The sequence below is a fragment of the Emericellopsis cladophorae genome (assembly GCF_022114955.1).
Source record: "Emericellopsis cladophorae strain MUM 19.33 chromosome Unknown NODE_37_length_229796_cov_116_624128, whole genome shotgun sequence".
NCBI classification, from domain to species: Eukaryota; Fungi; Ascomycota; class Sordariomycetes; order Hypocreales; family Bionectriaceae; genus Emericellopsis; species Emericellopsis cladophorae.
In genome coordinates this window covers 178,941-197,328 of record NW_026250962.1, presented here as the reverse complement: position 1 = coordinate 197,328, position 18,388 = coordinate 178,941, and the positions used below count along the sequence as shown (strand labels likewise).

Here is an 18,388-nt window from a genome sequence, read left to right as displayed (position 1 = left end):
TAGCTTTCATGCGGTTGATAGCGCCGGCTATATCGTTATAACGCTCATGATCTGACGGGATACAGATACAAGCTCCGCGCGACAAGGTCACGAGTACGTCCATGATACCGACATCAAAGGTGTAGTTGGAGTAAGCAAAGACGCGGGTACCGGGGCCAATGCCCTGGCAGACACCATAACCGTCGGATGAAGACGCAATAGCACCGTGTTCGTGGATCATACCCTTGGGCTTACCCGTAGATCCCGAAGTGAAGATAACAAAGGAAGGGTCGCTGGGCTCGGTGATGGGTGCGATGGAGGAACGAGGAACGGGCAAACTAGCCAGATACCCGACATCAACCTCCAGGGTGCTGATGCTCAGGTCCTTGACAGATTCGTGTGTCGAAGGCGCGCAAAGGATCAGTTCCGCTTTGGTGTCCTCGACGACGCCTCGAAGGCGTGCTGCAGGCGCCTTGGGGTCGAGAGGCACAAAAGCACCACCTGCGATCTGAATGGCAATCATAGCAACAACGGCCCAGGTGGACTTGGGAAAGCAGACAGGGACAATATCGCCGGGTCCAATGCCCTGCTGCTGCAGCTTCGCCGCAAGTCGCGAAGCATATTTGCCCAGGTCATCGTAGGAAATGTCGCCATCCCACGAGACAACAGCGGGGGCATCCGGTTGAAGACGAACGTGCTCTTCAATCATCCAGTGAATACAAGAGTTGCTTGGACCCTTAAGTTTCGTGCTACGAAGGGCATGCTTCTTCTCCCACGGACCGACGAGGGAGAGATCGTTGACGAGCTTGATCCTCTTGGCAAACAACTGCTGCATAACGTGGTCAAGCTGGTTAGCGACAGCTTGAACCTCTTTCGTGGGCACGACGTTCTTGTCGTGGAAGAAGCGTATCTCCACATGGTCTTCATACATGAGCGAGAGAAGCACAAGAGGATAGTTGAAGTATTTGTTCATCTCCTGCTCGGTCATCTCAGTGCCATCCTGCCCGTCCATGATGACAGCGTCCGACATGGTTTCCAGGTATTGTCGGGGCTGGATAACCAGGAGTGTTGTAAAGTCACAGCATTCGCGAGCCGACTTGCTGATCTTGGCGATGTTCTGGATCCCAAGCTGTTCGTAAGCGACCATCTCAGAAGCCTGTTTTTGGACGTCTCGGAGCAACTCGTCAACAGGAGCATCGCGCTTCAGCTGGATGCGGACAGGGACAGTTGCAATGACTGGACCGGGCATGTCTTGAAGCCCTTCGACGGCTGCATTGCGGCCCGAAACAGTGGCACCAAAGGTGACATCGTCAGTGTTGCAATGGCGAGCGAGAACGACGGACCACGCTGCGCGCAGAATGGTGGCCTTGGTGATCGAGCCCTCCATGCGCGAAGGAGCCGAGATCTTCTTTTTAACAACTCGATAGTCTACATCTTTCTTGCCACCAGTGGTGGGCGGATATGGGGACTTCGAACCGCCTTCAAGTTGCTCTTTCCAGAAGGTGTTTGCCGCATCTTCATCGATGGAGAAGGCGTATTTGATGAATCCAGCATAAGGGGAGAGCTCTGGAAGGTCCTGTTCGTAGTAGGCTTGGTGCAGGGTCTTCAAAGCAATCTGGACACACCAGCCATCGACAATAGAGTGGTGAGTGATCCAAACGAAGTAGTTTTCTCCGGTTGGGGGTGTCACGATGGCATAGCGGCACAGCCTGGATCCGTAAGCCATTTTGTAGGTCTGGGAGACCTTTATGAATGCGTCCAGGTCCATCCCGCGCGTGTCTTCCCAAGAGACTTCATCTTTCACCAACACTTGAATGGAGTGCTTCTTGGAAGGAATGATGCGAGTGCGCAGGTTCCCACACGCTCGAACAGTACGCTCCCAAGCCTTCATCCAGCGCTGAATATCCATGTGACCAGGGATCTGAAAAAAGTATTTCGTAATATATGACCCTGGCTGCTTGACAGCAACAGCCATGAGACCCTCTTGGAGAGGTGAGCATGGGTAGGCGTCTTCAATTTCCGCATCCTTGGGCAGTCCGCACTGGGACCGCAGCGAGTCGCCAAAGACCACTTTTCGATCTTCATCGGACAGCAAGTCAAATGTTCGAACTCTGGAGTCGTCGGTAGAAGGCAAAGGGGCCTCCATCGCGGCTGCTGCCACAGATGAGAGACGAGGATCGCGGAAAATGTCGTTGACCTTGACCACCAGACCCTGTTTGCGCGCGGCTGTCATCAAGTGAATCGCAGCAATAGAATCACCGCCGATGCCTAGGAACGAGTCATCGCGACCGATTGATTCCAGTGACACGCGGAGGACGCCGGCCCAGATCCTCTGTATGCGACGCTCCATTTCCGTCTCGGGCGCCTTCTTCGCGGAGCTCTGAAGACCATAGGCGTTCAATTGCTCCTGCGTCAGTTCCGCGGTCTTGCTGCGGAGAGTCTTGCGATCCAACTTGGTAGATGTGATAAAGGGCATCCACTTGCAAGGAACAAACAACGTAGGAACCATGTACCGAGGCAGGTTCACGCTGAGGACAGCGACGAGAGCACTCACGCGGGACTGCAGGTCCCCTTCGAGTGGCATGAACATATCATCTCCAGCGTCGCCTTGACCAGCGGTGCGAGAGTCGTTGTTGAAGGCAAAGTACGCAACAAGGGTTGACCCCTTATCGTTCTTCAACACGTCAACGGCCACCTGCTTGGCGCCCTCCAGAGTTGTCTGAATGTGATGTTCGACCTCGCCAAGCTCGATACGAAGACCTCGAATTTTGACCTGCGTGTCCTTGCGTGAACCGAAGCGGATAGTACCGTCAGGGTTGTAGCTACATAGATCGCCAGACTTGAAGAACCTGTTCCAAGGGCGAGTATCGCGCTCGGGGGCCCAGTCGGGCAATTCAGTCATGGTGACGGCTTCCGTTCGTTCGCGATCAGCGAGGTATTCGCGAAGTATGTTAGGTCCCTGGATGACAACTTCACCCTCAGTACCGATGGGCGCAAGCTTGGTAGGGTCGTCGGGATCAACAATCCAGCAGTAGCCACCGATCGGCCGGCCGACGGTTAGTGGTGACTCGTCAGCCGATGTCCACTCGTGCAGTGTAGCGAAGACGCAAGTCTCGGCGGGACCCCAACCATTGAACATGCGGACACCATGTCCGAACCACTGGTCAAAGACATCCTTTGGCACGGCCTCGCCCGCAAACACCAAAAGATTGACCTGGGGCACGTCGGCGGGCTTGATGGTACGTGCAAACGCAGGCGTCATGTAAAGAGCATTGATGTCCATCTCGTTGATGAATTCAATGAGTCCGTTCATCCTAGTGTCTTCGTTGGGCACGCAGACAGTACCGCCGTACATGAGGGGAGCAAAGTCTTCGCAAATGGTCATGTCAAAGACATAAGACGCAAAGTCCAGGACATTGACCTTGGGCGAGAGACCAATGCGGGCATTCGCATGCCTCATGGACGTGCAGACACTGATGTGCTCCATAACAAGACCCTTCGGGGTACCGGTACTACCAGAGGTGAAGAGCACGTAGGCTGCGTGGCGAGGTGTGATCGCAACATCAGGCCCCTTGTCAGTCTCCACACCAGACTCGACGAGCTGCGAATCCAGGGTTTTATCGACACCAATGACAGTGGGGAACAGCTGCTTGCACTTCTCGACGTGGTTCACCGAGGCCAGGCAGATCTTCGCCATGGTCTGGTCAGCAACCTGCTTGTGACGTTGTGGAGGCTGCGAGGGCTCAAGAGGCACCCAAGCTGATCCAGCCTTATTGGTAGCCAATGTGGCGACATAGAACCAAGCCGAATGGTCAAAGCAGACGTGAATCAGGTCACCACTTTTGACGCCGTAGTCGTTGACAAGGTGGTTGGCGAGTCGGTTGGCGTGCTGAATCAACTCCCTGTAGGTGAGACGGTAGTCCCACCCACGAACAGCGATAGCATCGGGCCTTGTGCCAGCCTGCTCCTCGATAACGTCGTGGATACATGTGTGCCAGATGTCAGGCTTCTCGGCATTCCATCGGACAGCCTGCAGTCTGTCCCATTGGGAAGCGACGTCGATCGCGCCAAGTGGCTTCGGTCGAGGAGACAGCAACTGGTGAACAACGCCCTCAAATTGGTACGAGAGGGCGGACAACTGCTCCTGTGTGGTCACATTGGCATCGTACGTAAGAGCCAGCTCTACTTGATCCTCGAGAAGAATGCACTGAAGGACAAGGGGGTAGCTGAAGTAGCCCGACATGGCCTCCTCGGGCTTGAACTTGCCTTCGTCGACGGTGAAAAGCTCCGCCTCGCTGCCAGCGGAAGCCAAACCCATCTGCTGGAAGGGCTGCACCACGACCAACGAAGAGAAGCGAGTGGCCTCTGCAATATCTGGATGGATCTTTGAGATGTTCTGAAGACCAAACTGCTCAAACTCGACCATCTCGGATGCTTGCATCTGGATCGATTGCAAGAAGTCTGGCACAAGCGTGCTCCTGTCCATCCGGATGCGAACAGGGACAGTGGCAATGGTCGGGCCTGTCATCTCAGTGAGGCCCGGAACAGATGCATTTCGGCCTGACACAGTAGCACCAAAGGTCACGTCGGTCGAATCACTGTATCTGCCAAGGACAATGGCCCATGCGGCACGCAAGATAGTCGCGCGGGTGATTGAAGAATTGCCCATATAGTTGAAGTCAAACTTGCGGCTCAGGATGCGTGTCTTGGACTTGTTCTCGGCAACGGGAGGCTTTAAAGGTGGAAATGTGGCCCTTCGAGCGCCCATGAGTTGCTTCTTCCAGAATTCGGTGGCAGCACCCTGATCAATGTGTTGCACATACTTGACAAACGAGGCATATCGGTTGAAATCGCAAACTTCCTCGCCCGCGTAACCTGAACGAAGAGCGTTGAAAATCAAACCCAGAGTCCAGCCGTCAAAGATCGCGTGATGGATGATGATGCCGAAATAGTAGGAGCCATCGTCCTCTTTGAAGAGTGCGTAACGACACAGGGGAGAACCCAAAGTGATATCAGTCGCGGCGGCCTCAGCCATCAGCGATCGCATGTCGTGAGCACGAGTGCTCTCCCAAGATGAGTACTTGATAACAGTCTGCAGGATCTGGTCCCCGACACGGACAATGCGGGTGCGTAAGTTTGTGCTCATCTCAACGACGTGCTCCCAAGCCTGCTTGAACCTGGCAATGTCTACATCGCTTGAGAGGCGGTAAACCTCCTTGGCCAGGTACGATCCCGGTTGCTTGATAGCGAGAGCCATCAGACCCTCTTGGAGACTTGTGCAGGGGAAGATGTCTTCAATGACGTCCTTGGACGTAAGGCCACATTGGTCCTGAACAGCAGACTTAATGTCCTCGATCTCAGCCTCGGGAAGTAATGAGAAGGGCGTCGTCTCCAAGGACTCAGCATCTTTTTCTTCAGTTTGAGCCACAGCCGACATGTCAGACAACCGGGAATCTTTGAAGATGGCGCCCACGGTCAACCTGATGCCACTCTGCTGAGCGAGAGTCACGAGCTTGATAGCACTGATAGAGTCACCGCCTAGGCGGAGGAAGTTATCGTGCTTTCCGATGGTCTCAGCGTCAACTCCAAGGATGTCAGCCCAGAGATCGCGCAGGCGAAGCTCCATGGGCTCGGTAGGAGGTACGCTGTCCAGGGCGCCGGGAGAAAACCTCGAGCGCTTGTGAGGGGTCACAGCGCGACCAGCTGCGGCGAGTTGTCGGCGGTTGACCTTGCCGGAGGTGAGCTGCTCTGGTTTGCCTTTGAAAATTGGGTAGTTTATAGGCATCATGTGGGCGGGCAAAACATTGCTGAGCGCATTGTCAACTCGGGAGATCAACGCCTGCTTGTCGCTAGATACATCTTCGAATACCGTGAGCTCTTGGTCCTTGGAGCCAGAGGTGTACCACAGAAGCGCCATGATGGCATCGTCAACGACCTCGACAATAGCGTCCATACCCTCGGGTAGATGGGCGTGAATCCGGGACTCGATCTCGCCGAGCTCAACACGTTGACCGCGAAGCTTGACTTGGGTATCTTTGCGACCCATGTAATCGAAAGTGCCATCCTCGTTGCGACGAACGAGATCGCCAGTCTGATAAGCTCGCTTGCTACCGGATCCAGGGAGCCAATAAGCATTCTCGATCCAGACGCTGTTCGTCTTGTCGTCAACGTTTAAATAGCCACGAGCCAGGGTAGGAGCTTGGATGAGCAACTCCCCAATGCAGCCAACGGGGACGATTTGCTTCACATTGTCAGGTTCGACAACCCAGAAGGCGGACATCAGAGGCGCACCGAGGTTGTTTGGCTTGCCGACCTTTCCTACGTCTTTCCGCCAGGCGCAGATAGATGCCTCAGCGGGACCGTAGAGACCGTGGAGCTCAGCATGACCAGACCACTGCTCGACAACCTTCTTCGTAACGACCTCGCCACCCAGCCCCAGAGTCTTGAGTGTTAACACATCAGCGGGCTTGAGAAGGCTGGCCACGGTAGGAGTCAGAAAAGCCCAATTGGCCTTGGTCGAGTTGATTGCCCCGGCAATGTTGTTGTGGCGGTCATGGTCAGAAGGTACGCAGACCGTCCCACCTCGCGCGAGGGTGACCAAGACATCGAGGACGCCCACGTCAAATGTGTAGGCCGAGAAGGCGAAAACGCGCGAGCCTGGACCAATTCCAGGTGTCACGCCGTACCCACTGACAGAAGAGCAGATTGCGCGATGCTCAATCACCATTCCCTTTGGCTTTCCGGTGGAACCAGAGGTAAAGATGACAAATGATGCATTGTCGGGCTTGACAGCTGTAGCAACTGAATTGACATCGGGCAGCGACTTGAGGATAGTCTCGTCCAAGACAAACGTGTCGACCTGTACATCTTTCAGGGCATCTTTGCAGGACGGAGCAACGATGACTAGCTTGGAGATGGTATCGTCAATGATACCCTGGAGACGACCAGTCGGGGCCATAGGATCCAGGGGAACAAAGGCACCTCCAGCCATCTCGATGGCCACCATGGTGACGACAGCCCACGCCGACTTCGGGAAGCAGAACGGAACAAGAGACTCTGGACCGACACCGAGAGACTGGAGTTTAGTAGCCAGGCGAGATGCGTAAATTCCAAGCTGCTTATAAGACAATTCGGCATCCCAGGAAGAGACGGCTTCAGCCTCGGGCTGCCTCTCAATTTGCTGCTCGATAAGCCAGTGGGTGCAAGACTCTGTAGCATCGGCAACCTTGCTTGACTCTTCAGCGTGGCGCAGGTCCCACGGACCGACAAGAGAGATATCGCCAAGCTTGGAAGACTGGTGCTTGAGCAATTGCTGGACAACGTGATCCAATTGCTCAGCAACTGCTTCGACTTGGTATGCCGACAGCGCATCGGTGTTGTGGAAGAAGCGGATCTCGATGTGGTCGTCGTAGATCAAAGAAAGCAAAACAAGCGGATAGTTGAAGTAGTGTTTCATTTGCTCTTCCGTCATAGCGTATTGGTCCTGTCCGAACACAATGACGGCATCAGCTGACGCTTCGTCCATATTATCCATGAACTGACGCGGCTGGATGACGACGAGGGACGAAAAGTCGCAGGCTTCCTTGGCCGTGCTGCTCACACGGGAAATGTTGCTCAATCCGTATTGTTCGTAGGCTACCATATCAGAAGCCTGATTCTGCACGTCTAAAAGGAATTTAGAGACGACCTTCTGACGGTCTATGGTCACACGAACAGGAACCGTAGCAATAGCCGGGCCTGTCATGCTATTCACGCCTGTGACGGGGGCGTTGCGGCCTGAGACGGTCGCGCCAAAGGTGATATCGTCCCCGCCGTTGTGACGCGCCAATACGATTGACCAGGCGGCACGCAGAACAGAGGCCTTGGTGATGGAAGAGTTCATCTCAAGGGGCATTCGGATCTTCTTGGTCGTGACCTGGATATCACCTTCGGAGTTGACGCCGGACGTAGGTGGGAATGACGGTTTGGTGGCGCCATCTAACTGAGTCTTCCAGTAGTTACCGGCAGCTTGAGGTTCGATGCTTTCAGTATACTTGACAAAGCCGGAGTAGGGCTCAACGACGGGTATTCCGTTATCCCAGTATATATCGTGGACAACCTGCTGGATGAGCTGTAACGCCCAACCGTCAATGACGGAATGATGGATCACCCAGACGAAGAAATCCTCGTCGTTGGGTTGGTTAATGAGGGCGAAGCGGCAGAGACGTGAGCCATAGGTCATCTCGTAGCTCTGTCTGTCAGCGATGAATTCATCGACGCTCATGCCCTGAGTATCTTCCCAGGACTTGTCGTCCTTGACAACGACCTGCACGGAAGCGTGGCCTGTCGTAACAATTCTAGTGTGTAGGTTGTCGCAAAGGTCGATGGTCTTCTCCCATGACGACTTGAAGCGGTCCAAGTCAATTCCGCTAGGGATTTTGAAGAAATACTTGGTGATATATGACCCAGGTTGTTTGGCAGATAGCGCAATTAGGCCATCTTGCAAGGGCGTGCAAGGGTAAGCGTCCATAATTTGGGTTGCCTCGAGGCCACATTGCTCTTGGATGGCCTTGTTCAGGACGAAGTGGTGCGCACTCGGATCCAGGAGGCTGAAAGGCTCGATTATGGTTTCCACAGCAGATGCATCGATCTCGACAGCCTTGGAGGCCACCGCAAACAGACGAGGGTCGTCAAAGATATCCTTGACGCTGAGCTGGATGCCCTCGTTCCTGCAGGTGGTGATCAAATGGATGGCGGCCACTGAATCTCCGCCAATGCGCAGGAAGCTATCGTCACGGCCTATAGACTCCTTTGCACGATTGAGGATCTCAGCCCAGACGGTTTGGAGACGCTCTTCCATCGGCGTCTCGGGCGCTCTCTTCTCGCTGTCCTGGAGGGCATAGGTGGCGAGCTCATCCTGACTAAGGCCAGCGGTGGCAGCACGAAGACCCCTGCGATCAAGCTTGGTAGACGTAATGAATGGCATGTATGAGCAGGGGATATAGAGGGTGGGAATCATGTAACGAGGCAGAGAGATTGACAGTGTTCCGACCGTCGCCGTCAGTTGGTTTTGCAAGTAGGGGCTCAGGGGCATGAAAGGCCCCTCGGCGTCACAACTTGTCGCACTGGCTGTCTTGGAATCGTCTGTGAAGCAGAAGTATGCTACCAGGTTGGTTCCAGTCTCGGTCTTTAGGACGTCCACGGCAACCTGACGCGCGCCCTCCAAGTTAGTCTGGATGTGATGCTCAACTTCGCCCAATTCAACCCGGAGACCACGAATCTTGACCTGTGTATCTTTACGCGTGGAGAACTCGATAGTTCCGTCCGCGTTGTAGCTGCACAAGTCGCCAGATTTGAAGAATCGTCCATAAGCGTGGGCGCCCGTGTCGCGCTTCGGTGCCCATTCGGGCAGACTATAAACCGTTGCGGCGCCAGTTTTGGCCTTGTCAGCCAGGTACTCGCGCAGAATGGTTGGGCCTTGGATGACAGCTTCGCCAAGCGTGCCAATGGGAGCGAGCTTTTGAGGGTTGTCAGGGTCGACAATCCAGCAGAAGCCCCCGACAGGCTTTCCAACGGTCAGGGGGCTTTCATTAAAAGACTTCCATTCGTGAAGAGTGCTGAAACAGCAAGTCTCAGCTGGACCCCAACCGTTGACCAAGCGGACCTTTCCGAACCACTGTTCAAAGACGTCGCGAGGGACAGCCTCGCCGGCAAAAAGCAACAGCTCTAAAGAAGGAACATCTTCGGGCTTGATCGTTCGCGCAAAGGCAGGTGTCAAGTACGACCAGTTGACCTGAACATTGCGGATGTAGCCGGTCAAGTTATTGAGACGATCGTGGTCCGAAGGGATGCAGAGACAGCCACCGTGGGTGAGCGGCCCGAAGATTTCGCCGATAGAAAGATCGAACACAAAGGCGGCGAATTGCAGCATCCTAACGGTAGAATCCAGACCAAGCCTCTTCCCGATAGCTCGAGCAGAGGTGCTAACAGATCCGTGCTCCATGACGAGACCCTTGGGCGTTCCGGTTGAACCAGAGGTGAACAGCACGTAGGCGGCGTTGCGAGGGGAGATCTGGAGATTCGGTCCCTGTGCAAACCTGTTGGCGAGTTCTTGGTCAAGTTCAGGTGTCACTTCCAAAATCTGTTCCAACAGCTCCTTGGCCATCGGAGCGTTTCCGGGGGAAACAAGCGCGAGCTTCGCCTTGGTCTGGCCAGTGACTTGGCGCTGGCGCTCTGTAGGGTGACCAGGTTCCAGGGGAACCCAAGCCGCTCCGACCTTCATGATGGCCAGGATGGCGACAAAGTGCCACGCCGACTTCTCGAAACAAACGTGTACGAGATCTCCATCCTCAACGCTGTATTCCTCCACGAGGAAACTGGCAAGGCGGTCGGCCGCAGCGTTGAACTCCTTGTACGTAAGTCTCTTGTCCCACGCATCGATAGCTGGTGCATCAGGGCGTCTCTCAGCTTGGAGAGCAATTTGGTCGTGGAGGGTCAATTCGACAAGTTCGGGCTCCTCGTCATTGTACGCGAAGGCCTTCTCAAGGTCCCAGGGTGCGGCCACGGAAATCTCAGAGATGGGAGTGTTATCTTGAGCCAACAGCTGTTTTACAACATGCTCAAAATGATGTGACAGCTGGGTCATTTGCACCTCTTGGAGAATCTCAGAGTCGTACGTGAGCACAAGATCCACATGATCATCTGAAACCTCCCCCTGTAGCACCAAGGGGTACGAGAAATAGCCCTCAAGGGTGTCTTCAGTGCCGTGCTTAGCAGACGAATCCATCTCGATTATTGCGTCAGAGTGCGCGCCGACGGCGGCCATCTGCTGGAAAGGTTGGATCACCAGCAACGAAGAGAAGTCGCAAGCCTCTTCAGCTGCCGGGCTGATCTTGCCGATATGCTGCATGCCGAATTGCTCGTAGGCAATCATTTCCGACGCCTGCGTCTGAATGTGGTGCAGATACGTGGAGATGCGCTGGTCACGGTCCAAGCGAACTCTGACGGGTACAGTAGCTACCATGGGCCCGGGCATCTCACCCAGGTTCGGAACAGGGGCTTGACGACCGGAGACAGTTGTTCCAAAGGTCACATCATCAGTATCGCAGTAGCGCGCCAGCACAATGGCCCAGGCAGCCCGGATAATTGTGGCTTTGGTGATGGAGGTGTTGGTATTTGGAAACTCGATCCGGTTGCGCATAAGGCGAGTGACCTTGTGGGCTGAGGAAGAGGACGCACCAGCTAGCTTGGCAGTCGGAGGAAAGGTGGCTTTCTTTGCGTCCTCCAGTTGGGTACGCCAGAAGCTTACCGCGTCCTCTAGGTTGATACTCTGCACATACTTGATGAAGCTCGCGTGAGGCTTCAGCTCTAGGGATTCATAGCCTTGGTAGACGTCTGTGAGCGTACTTAGCATCAGTCGCATGGTCCATCCATCATAGATAGCATGGTGAGCGATCCAGACAAAGTATCGAAAATCGCCTTTCACAACAAGACCGTAACGGCTGAGTCGGGACCCAAAGGTCATCTTGATATCTTGCGCGGCCTCCAGAAAGGCGGACAGTGTCAAGCCCTCCGTGTTCTCCCACTCCACATCATCCGTTACGATTGACTGTATAGTTTTGCCTTGTATTGTCACCATCCTTGTTCGCAGGTTTGGCAAGGTCGCCACAGTCGTCTCCCAGGCAGTCTTGAAGGCCAATGTCTCAACCTCGTCGCTAATGCGATAAACCCACTTCGCAATGTAGGAACCAGGCTGCTTCATGGATAGAGCCATCAAACCCTCTTGCAATGCTGTGCAGGGATAAGCATCAACAACTTGCTGCGTTGTCAGGACGCACTGTTGCCGAGTCTCAACGGCCACGAGCTCGCGACGAGACTGGTCGAGAAGGGAAAATTCAGACAGATCCGTATAGTCAGGCGCACCCTCGTTAGCAAACTCACACTTGGCGGCGACGCTCGAAAGACGGGGATCATCAAAGATGTCCTTGACCGTCAGGAGCAGCTTGTCCTCGCGAGCAGCCGTCAACAAGTGGATAGCTGCTATCGAATCACCACCGATACGAAGGAAGCTGTCGTCGCGGCCTATCGTCTCGGGCGCCAGCTTCAACGTCCGCGCCCAAATTTTCTGCATCCGGTATTCCATGTCGGTTTCAGGGGGTCTCTTCTCGCTATCTACCAATGCATACTGTGCCAGCTGGTCCTGTGTCAATGCGGCAGTGCGTTGTTGCAAACCCTTACGGTCCAATTTGGTCGAGGTGATGAAGGGCATAAATTTGCAGTTGATGAAAAGCGTCGGGATCATATAGCGCGGGAGGTGAACACTTAGCTCGCTCACCATGCTGCTTAGTTCAGTCTGCATCTCCGAGCTCAAGGGGAGGAAGACCTGGTCGTCGGCGCCAGCAGTCTTGGACTCATCGTTGATACAAAAATAAGTGACAAGGTTAGCGCCAGCTTCGGTGCGGAACACGTCTACAGCGACCTGGCGAGCCGACGTGAAGTTGGCCCGAATGTGATGCTCAACTTCGCCCAATTCCACACGAAGACCTCGAATCTTGACCTGCGTGTCCTTTCGTGACGAGAATTCAATGGTGCCATCGGGATTGTAGCTACAGAGGTCGCCTGACTTGAAGAAGCGCTTGAACGAAGCATCGGTGCGACGAGGCGTCCACTCAGGCAGCTCGTAGACGGACGCAGCATCCGTCTTGGTCTTATCGGCCAGATACTCACGAAGCAAGGTCGGACCTTGAATCATAACCTCGCCTAGGGTGCCTATGGGCGCTATGTGGCTCGGGTTCTGGGGTTCAACGATCCAGCAGAATGAGCCCACGGGGCGTCCAATGTTCAAGGGGGACTCGTCAGCCGACTGCCACTCATGCAACGTGCTGAAGCAACAAGTCTCGGCTGGGCCCCAGCCGTTGATCAACCGCACCTTGCCGAACCATTTGTCGAAAACATCGCGAGGAACGGCCTCACCAGCGAACAGCAACAACTCGAGGGTGGGGAGCTCGTCGGGTCGAAGGGTCCTAGCAAATGAGGGGGTTAGGTAGGACCAGTTGACCTGCATGTCATTGATGAACTGTTTGATGCCGTTCATCCTGATCTCCTCTGACGGAATGATAATAGAGCCACCATGCGTCAACGGACCAAAGATTTCGCCGATAGAGAGATCGAAGACAAAGGCGGCAAATTGAAGCATACGGACGCTGGGCGAGAGACCAAGGCGTTGACCAATAGCTGTGGCGCTGCTGCAAACCGATCCATGTTCCATAACGAGACCCTTGGGGGTTCCTGTACTTCCAGATGTGAAAAGAACGTACGCTGCCTCTCCAGGGGTCGCTTTGCCAGTGAGGTTGGTATCCGACCTGGAAGACCTGAGCTGCTGGTCGAGCTCAGCATGCACTTGAAGAACGTCCTTGACCAAACCGTCACAGATAGACGCATTTCTTGTCGATGTCAGGGCTAAGGAAGCACCCGTCTGCGAAACAACTTGTTGCTGACGTTGAGCAGGATGCCCGGCGTCAAGCGGCACCCATGCGGCGCCCGCCTTCATGATAGCCAGAATCGCGACAAAGTACCAAGCTGACTTCTCGAAGCAGACGTGGATCAAATCGCCTATTTTGACGCCATAGTCATCCACCAGAAGGGTAGCTAACCTATTGGCAGCGCGATTGTAGTCGGCGTAAGATAGCTCGAGATCCCAAGCCACAATAGCGGGCGCTTCAGGACGCACACGCGCTTGCTCCTCAATCATCTCGTGAAGCGTTGAGCTAACGACGTTGGGGACAACCGAGTTGAAGCGATACGACGTGTCCAGATCCCACTGACCAGCCACGGCAACATCCCCCAGCGTGGCCTCCCTTTGCAGGAGAAGCTGTTCGACAACGTTGCCGTATTGGCTAGCCAATGCCTGAAGAGTCGACTCGCTCAGTACGTCCGACTTGTACGTCAAAGCAAGATTCACGTAGTCGTCGTATACGTAGCACTGTCCGACCAATGGATAGTTGAAGTAGCCTTCGGGCAGCTCCTCAATCTTGCGGCCTTCGGCACTGCACTGCTCCAGCAGCTCCTCGGCGACGCCTGTCAGGTACTTCATAGGCTGCAGGACAAGGAGAGACGAGAATTCGCATGCGTCACCAGCGTCGCTGCTGACCTTGGCTATGTTTTGGAGGCCATATTGCTCGTACGCAACCATGTCGAGGGCTTGCTCTTGGATGCCGACGAGAAAATCGGCGGTGGTCTGGGTCTTGTCGACAGTCACACGCACGGGGACTGTTGCGATGGCAGGTCCGGGCATGTTTTCGATGCCCGTGATGGGTGCCTGGCGACCGGAAACAGTTGATCCAAAAGTGATATCTTCCGAATCGGAATATCTCGAGATCAGGAGGGCCCAAGCTGCACGTAGCACCGTAGCCTTGGTGATCGAGTCGTCGTCGAGGTCTGGGAAGTCGATCTGCTTGCTGTACGTCTTTGTCAGATCATTTGCGTCCGCAGCATGGTCTGTGGGCTTGGGGTTAGGAGGGAAAGCCGCGCGGTTGGCACCGTGGAGTTGTTGGCGCCAGTACTTCACGGTCTCTGCAGGGTCGAGTGTCTTCGCATAGTTGATGAACGACGCATAGGGAGCCAGTGCCGTGTCGGATGTTGCGTTATAGGCATCCTTGAATGTGTTCAGTAGAAGGCTGATGGTCCACCCGTCATATACTGTATGGTGACCGACCCAGATGAAGTAGTGCTCGCCGTCAGATCCACGAACAAGCGCATGGCGGTTGAGCCTCGATCCAAAGCCCATAGTGACGGACTCTGTGCTCTTGACAAACTCGAAGAGGGTCATGCCATCTGTAGGTTCCCACGAGAAGTCGTTTTTGACAACAACTTGCGTGGTCAAACCTTGCATCTGGATGATCCTTGTTCGCAGATTTGTGCAGGCTTCAACCGTGCGCTCCCAGGCAATCTTGAAGCGACGCACGTCCACATCCTTCTGCAGCCGGTAGATCCACTTGGCAATGTATGATCCTGGGTTTTTGACAGCCAGAGCCATCAAACCTTCTTGTAAAGGAGAACATGGGTAGGCATCTTCCACGACCTGGTCCCGCGACAGATTGCATTGCTGGCGCACATCGTCACTGCGCGCAAGCTCGCGAAGGGATTTTGGCAGCAAGCTGAAAGGTGCAATAGCCGAATCTTCAGTGCCGGCCGCATCATTGACATCCACCTCGACTGCCATAGCAGCCATGCGCCAAAGTCGCGGCTCTTCAAAAATCTTCTTGACCTGCAAGACGATCCCTTGGGCACGCGCATTATTGACAAGCCTGATCGCAGCAACCGAGTCTCCGCCCATGCGCACAAAGTTATCGTCGCGTCCAACCGTCTCAGCGGGGATATTCAAAACGCCGGCCCAGATCTTCTGCAGACGCTCCTCCATATCGGTCTCCGGCGCAGCCTTGGAGGCGCTCGAGGTTTGCAGGGTGTAGGCGGCAAGCACATCCTTGGCCAAGGACGCAGTCTTGGCCTGGAGGCCCTTGCGGTCCAACTTGGTAGAGTTAATAAAAGGCATGAAGCGGCAAGGAATAAACATGGTGGGTATCATATAGCTTGGTAACTTGGAGGCAAGCTGGCCCACCATGTCGGCAAGCTGCGCGCGGCGCTCCTCGGAAAGAGAAAGGAATACATCGTCGGCGTCTTCATCGTACATTTCGCTGCTCGGCCGTGACTCGTCGGTAAAGCTGAAAAAGGTGACGAGATTGGCGCTCGCCTGGGTCTTGAGTACGTCCACGGTCACCTGACGCGCTCCGGGGAGCAACAGACGGATATGATGCTCGATTTCTCCCAATTCCACACGTAGACCGCGAATCTTAACCTGGGTGTCTTTACGGCTCGCAAATTTGATAGTGCCGTCGCTGTTATACATCGCCAAATCACCCGATTTGTAGAAGCGGCTATAGTGCCAGGACTCTTGAAAGGGTGCCCAGCCGGGAAGACTTCCGACCATGGATTTCTCGGTCTTCTCCTTGTCGGCGAGGTATTCTCTTAGGATAGTTGGTCCCTGGATCACGACCTCGCCTTCCTCCCCAATGGGCATCAATCTGCTAGGGTCTTCCGGGTCGACAATCCAACAAAGGCCGCCGACAGGTCGCCCCACTGTCAACGGCGACTCGTCCTTTGATTTCCACTCATGGAGGGTCGAGAAGCAGCATGTCTCTGCAGGTCCCCATCCGTTGATCAAGCGTACGTTGCCAAACCATGTTTCCAGCACGTCCCGACCAACAGCTTCGCCTGCCAGCAGGAGAAGCTCGAGTTCGGGGAAATCCTGGGGTCTTAATGTACGGGTGAATGCAGGTGTAAAATAGGCCCAGTTGATTCCTTTCTCGCGAATAAATTCGGGCAGGGCGTTTAGTCGGTCCTCCTCGCTAGGAACGCAGATACAGGCGCCGGAAATCAGGGGCCCGATAATCTCGCCAATAGACAAGTCAAAAACGAATGTCGCGAATTGTAATATGCGCACGTCGACCGACAACCCGAGTCTTCTTGCGATCGCTGTTTGTGAGGTACAGACAGAGCCATGCTCCATGACAAATCCCTTGGGGACGCCTGTGCTGCCAGAAGTGAATAGGATGTAAACAGCGTTACGGGGGCACACATCACTCGCGGGCGCAGCGTTGCTAGACTCGGGCTTGTTGCGAGCCAAGTGTACATCCAGGCGTGGTGTGAGCTCAACGACTTTTCCAACCAACTTACCTCCGAGCTCGGCATGGGTTGGCGATGTGATGATGAGTTTCGAGCGCGTCTGTGAGACCACGGACTGGTTCCGCTCGAGAGGGTGTGATGGGTCAATGGGTGCCCACATCGCCCCCGCCTTGTTGATGGCGAGGATGGCGACACAGTACCATGCCGACTTGTCAAAGCAAACGTGAATAATGTCTTCCAGTCCGACGCCCTGATCGTCCACAAGATGGTGCGCCAAGCGGTTGGCTGCCGAGTTGAGCTCGCTGTAGGTGAAGTGGCGATCCCAAGCATGGACAGCTGAGGCATGCGGGCGAATTCGCGCCTGGTTCTCGACTAATTGATGAACACAGGAATCGATGATTTCGGGGGCGTTGCCATCGTTCCAGGCAAGAGCTTGTTCGAGGTCCTGGGTCGAAGCATGGCTTGGAGTTGTAGTTGTCGCAGTGGGGATCCCAAGCTGTGAGGTGGACGCAGAGGGGACCTGCTGCGTAGCCATGGCGCCAGCAGCAATAAGAATGAGGTCGTTTGTTTGGAGTATGATGTTTCGCAAGGGAAGGATATCGGTGTAGCGTGTGGCAATTTCTGTCGTCGCTGCTGAATTCGCATGTGCCGGTATCGCTCAGTCTCACAAGACAGAGATCGTTATGTGTCGTTGCTCAAGCGCAAGGCGAACATACGAGCCTCCTCTGCGGTCGACGCGGCAAACAGAGCGTACTACAAGAGTCGTCGTCTTTGGTCAGTAGAGAAGGCAGCGTAGTAAGAGTGTATTACGCGTCCTTCGGGTCGAGTGAGGGATCACAGCAATTCAGTCTGCGGTGCAAATTCACAAGAGGGAAAGAGGGCGCCAGGTGAGGATAGCTTCACAACGCAGACGCGTTTCTGTCCGTGAGTAAGCGATCCAGCAATCTACAGCCTACATGTACAGGTACCGGACCAGCAGGCCACCACCATCCTTGTCCAGCCTTCACTGAAAGGAGCCGGGGTGGGACATGCCGTAAGATCCTACATGATGTTCGCTGTGAGCGTCTAGATGCGGTATCCAGAATAGGATCACGAAGCGCGCAGAGCGTGCTGGGTATTGTTTCCCCTGGATCCTCCATGGGCTTTGGGTTGGCTTGCATGGAATTCTCGGCCACACAGATAACTAGCCTGGCCAGGCTGGCCCTCGACGGGCGTTTTCTTGGAGCGTGGGAGAGCTGAATGCGCGCGCGATGATGGATGGGGGAAGGATGCTGAGTCTGGCTGCTCTCCAACATCAGAAATCCAAGATCTACGATCAACGACATGAAGCTAGTTCGTTTATGGCAAGTGGGTCTCTCTGCCGGTCCCAACGTGCTTTGGCCGCCAGGTAAGCCTCACCTCATCCTCAGCCTTAACTTGGCGCTCAACGTGCGAGATGCTGCATGTTTGCAGCGAGATTGTACACTTATGTTGATTTACTTCATATTTCCCATCTGCGACACAGGACGTTGTTCCTCCCCACATATGGCAAGACTGCCTCGCTCTCGTGCTCGGAGCCCAGTACACCAGGCAGGGGGGCACCTGCATTCTCCGAGACCAATCACCCAGCCACCACACGTGTGCTCGTGCAAGCGAGACCCGTTGAAGAATTGAGCAGATGTGTTTATTGGACATTGCTCAGATAGTCCCGATGATGGAAGTCACGGTCAGCCATGGGCATCTCAATTCTCAAGGTCTGTGCATTTACGAT

At 54.8% G+C, this 18,388-nt stretch overlaps 1 protein-coding gene across 1 annotated transcript in view; it reads right to left on the bottom strand.

The window, feature by feature from the left end:
• Positions 1–17,173, bottom strand: part of J7T54_004252 (nonribosomal peptide synthase) — a gene marked incomplete at both ends in the record, with an annotated part of 45,726 nt that extends 28,553 nt beyond the window's left edge. The window contains 2 exons of the mRNA XM_051507921.1: positions 109–13,202; positions 13,275–17,173. Coding sequence (XP_051360975.1) covers positions 109–13,202; positions 13,275–17,173 — 16,993 coding nt within the window. The remainder of the gene's footprint in view (positions 1–108; positions 13,203–13,274) is intronic.
• Between the last annotated feature and the right edge of the window lie 1,215 nt (positions 17,174–18,388).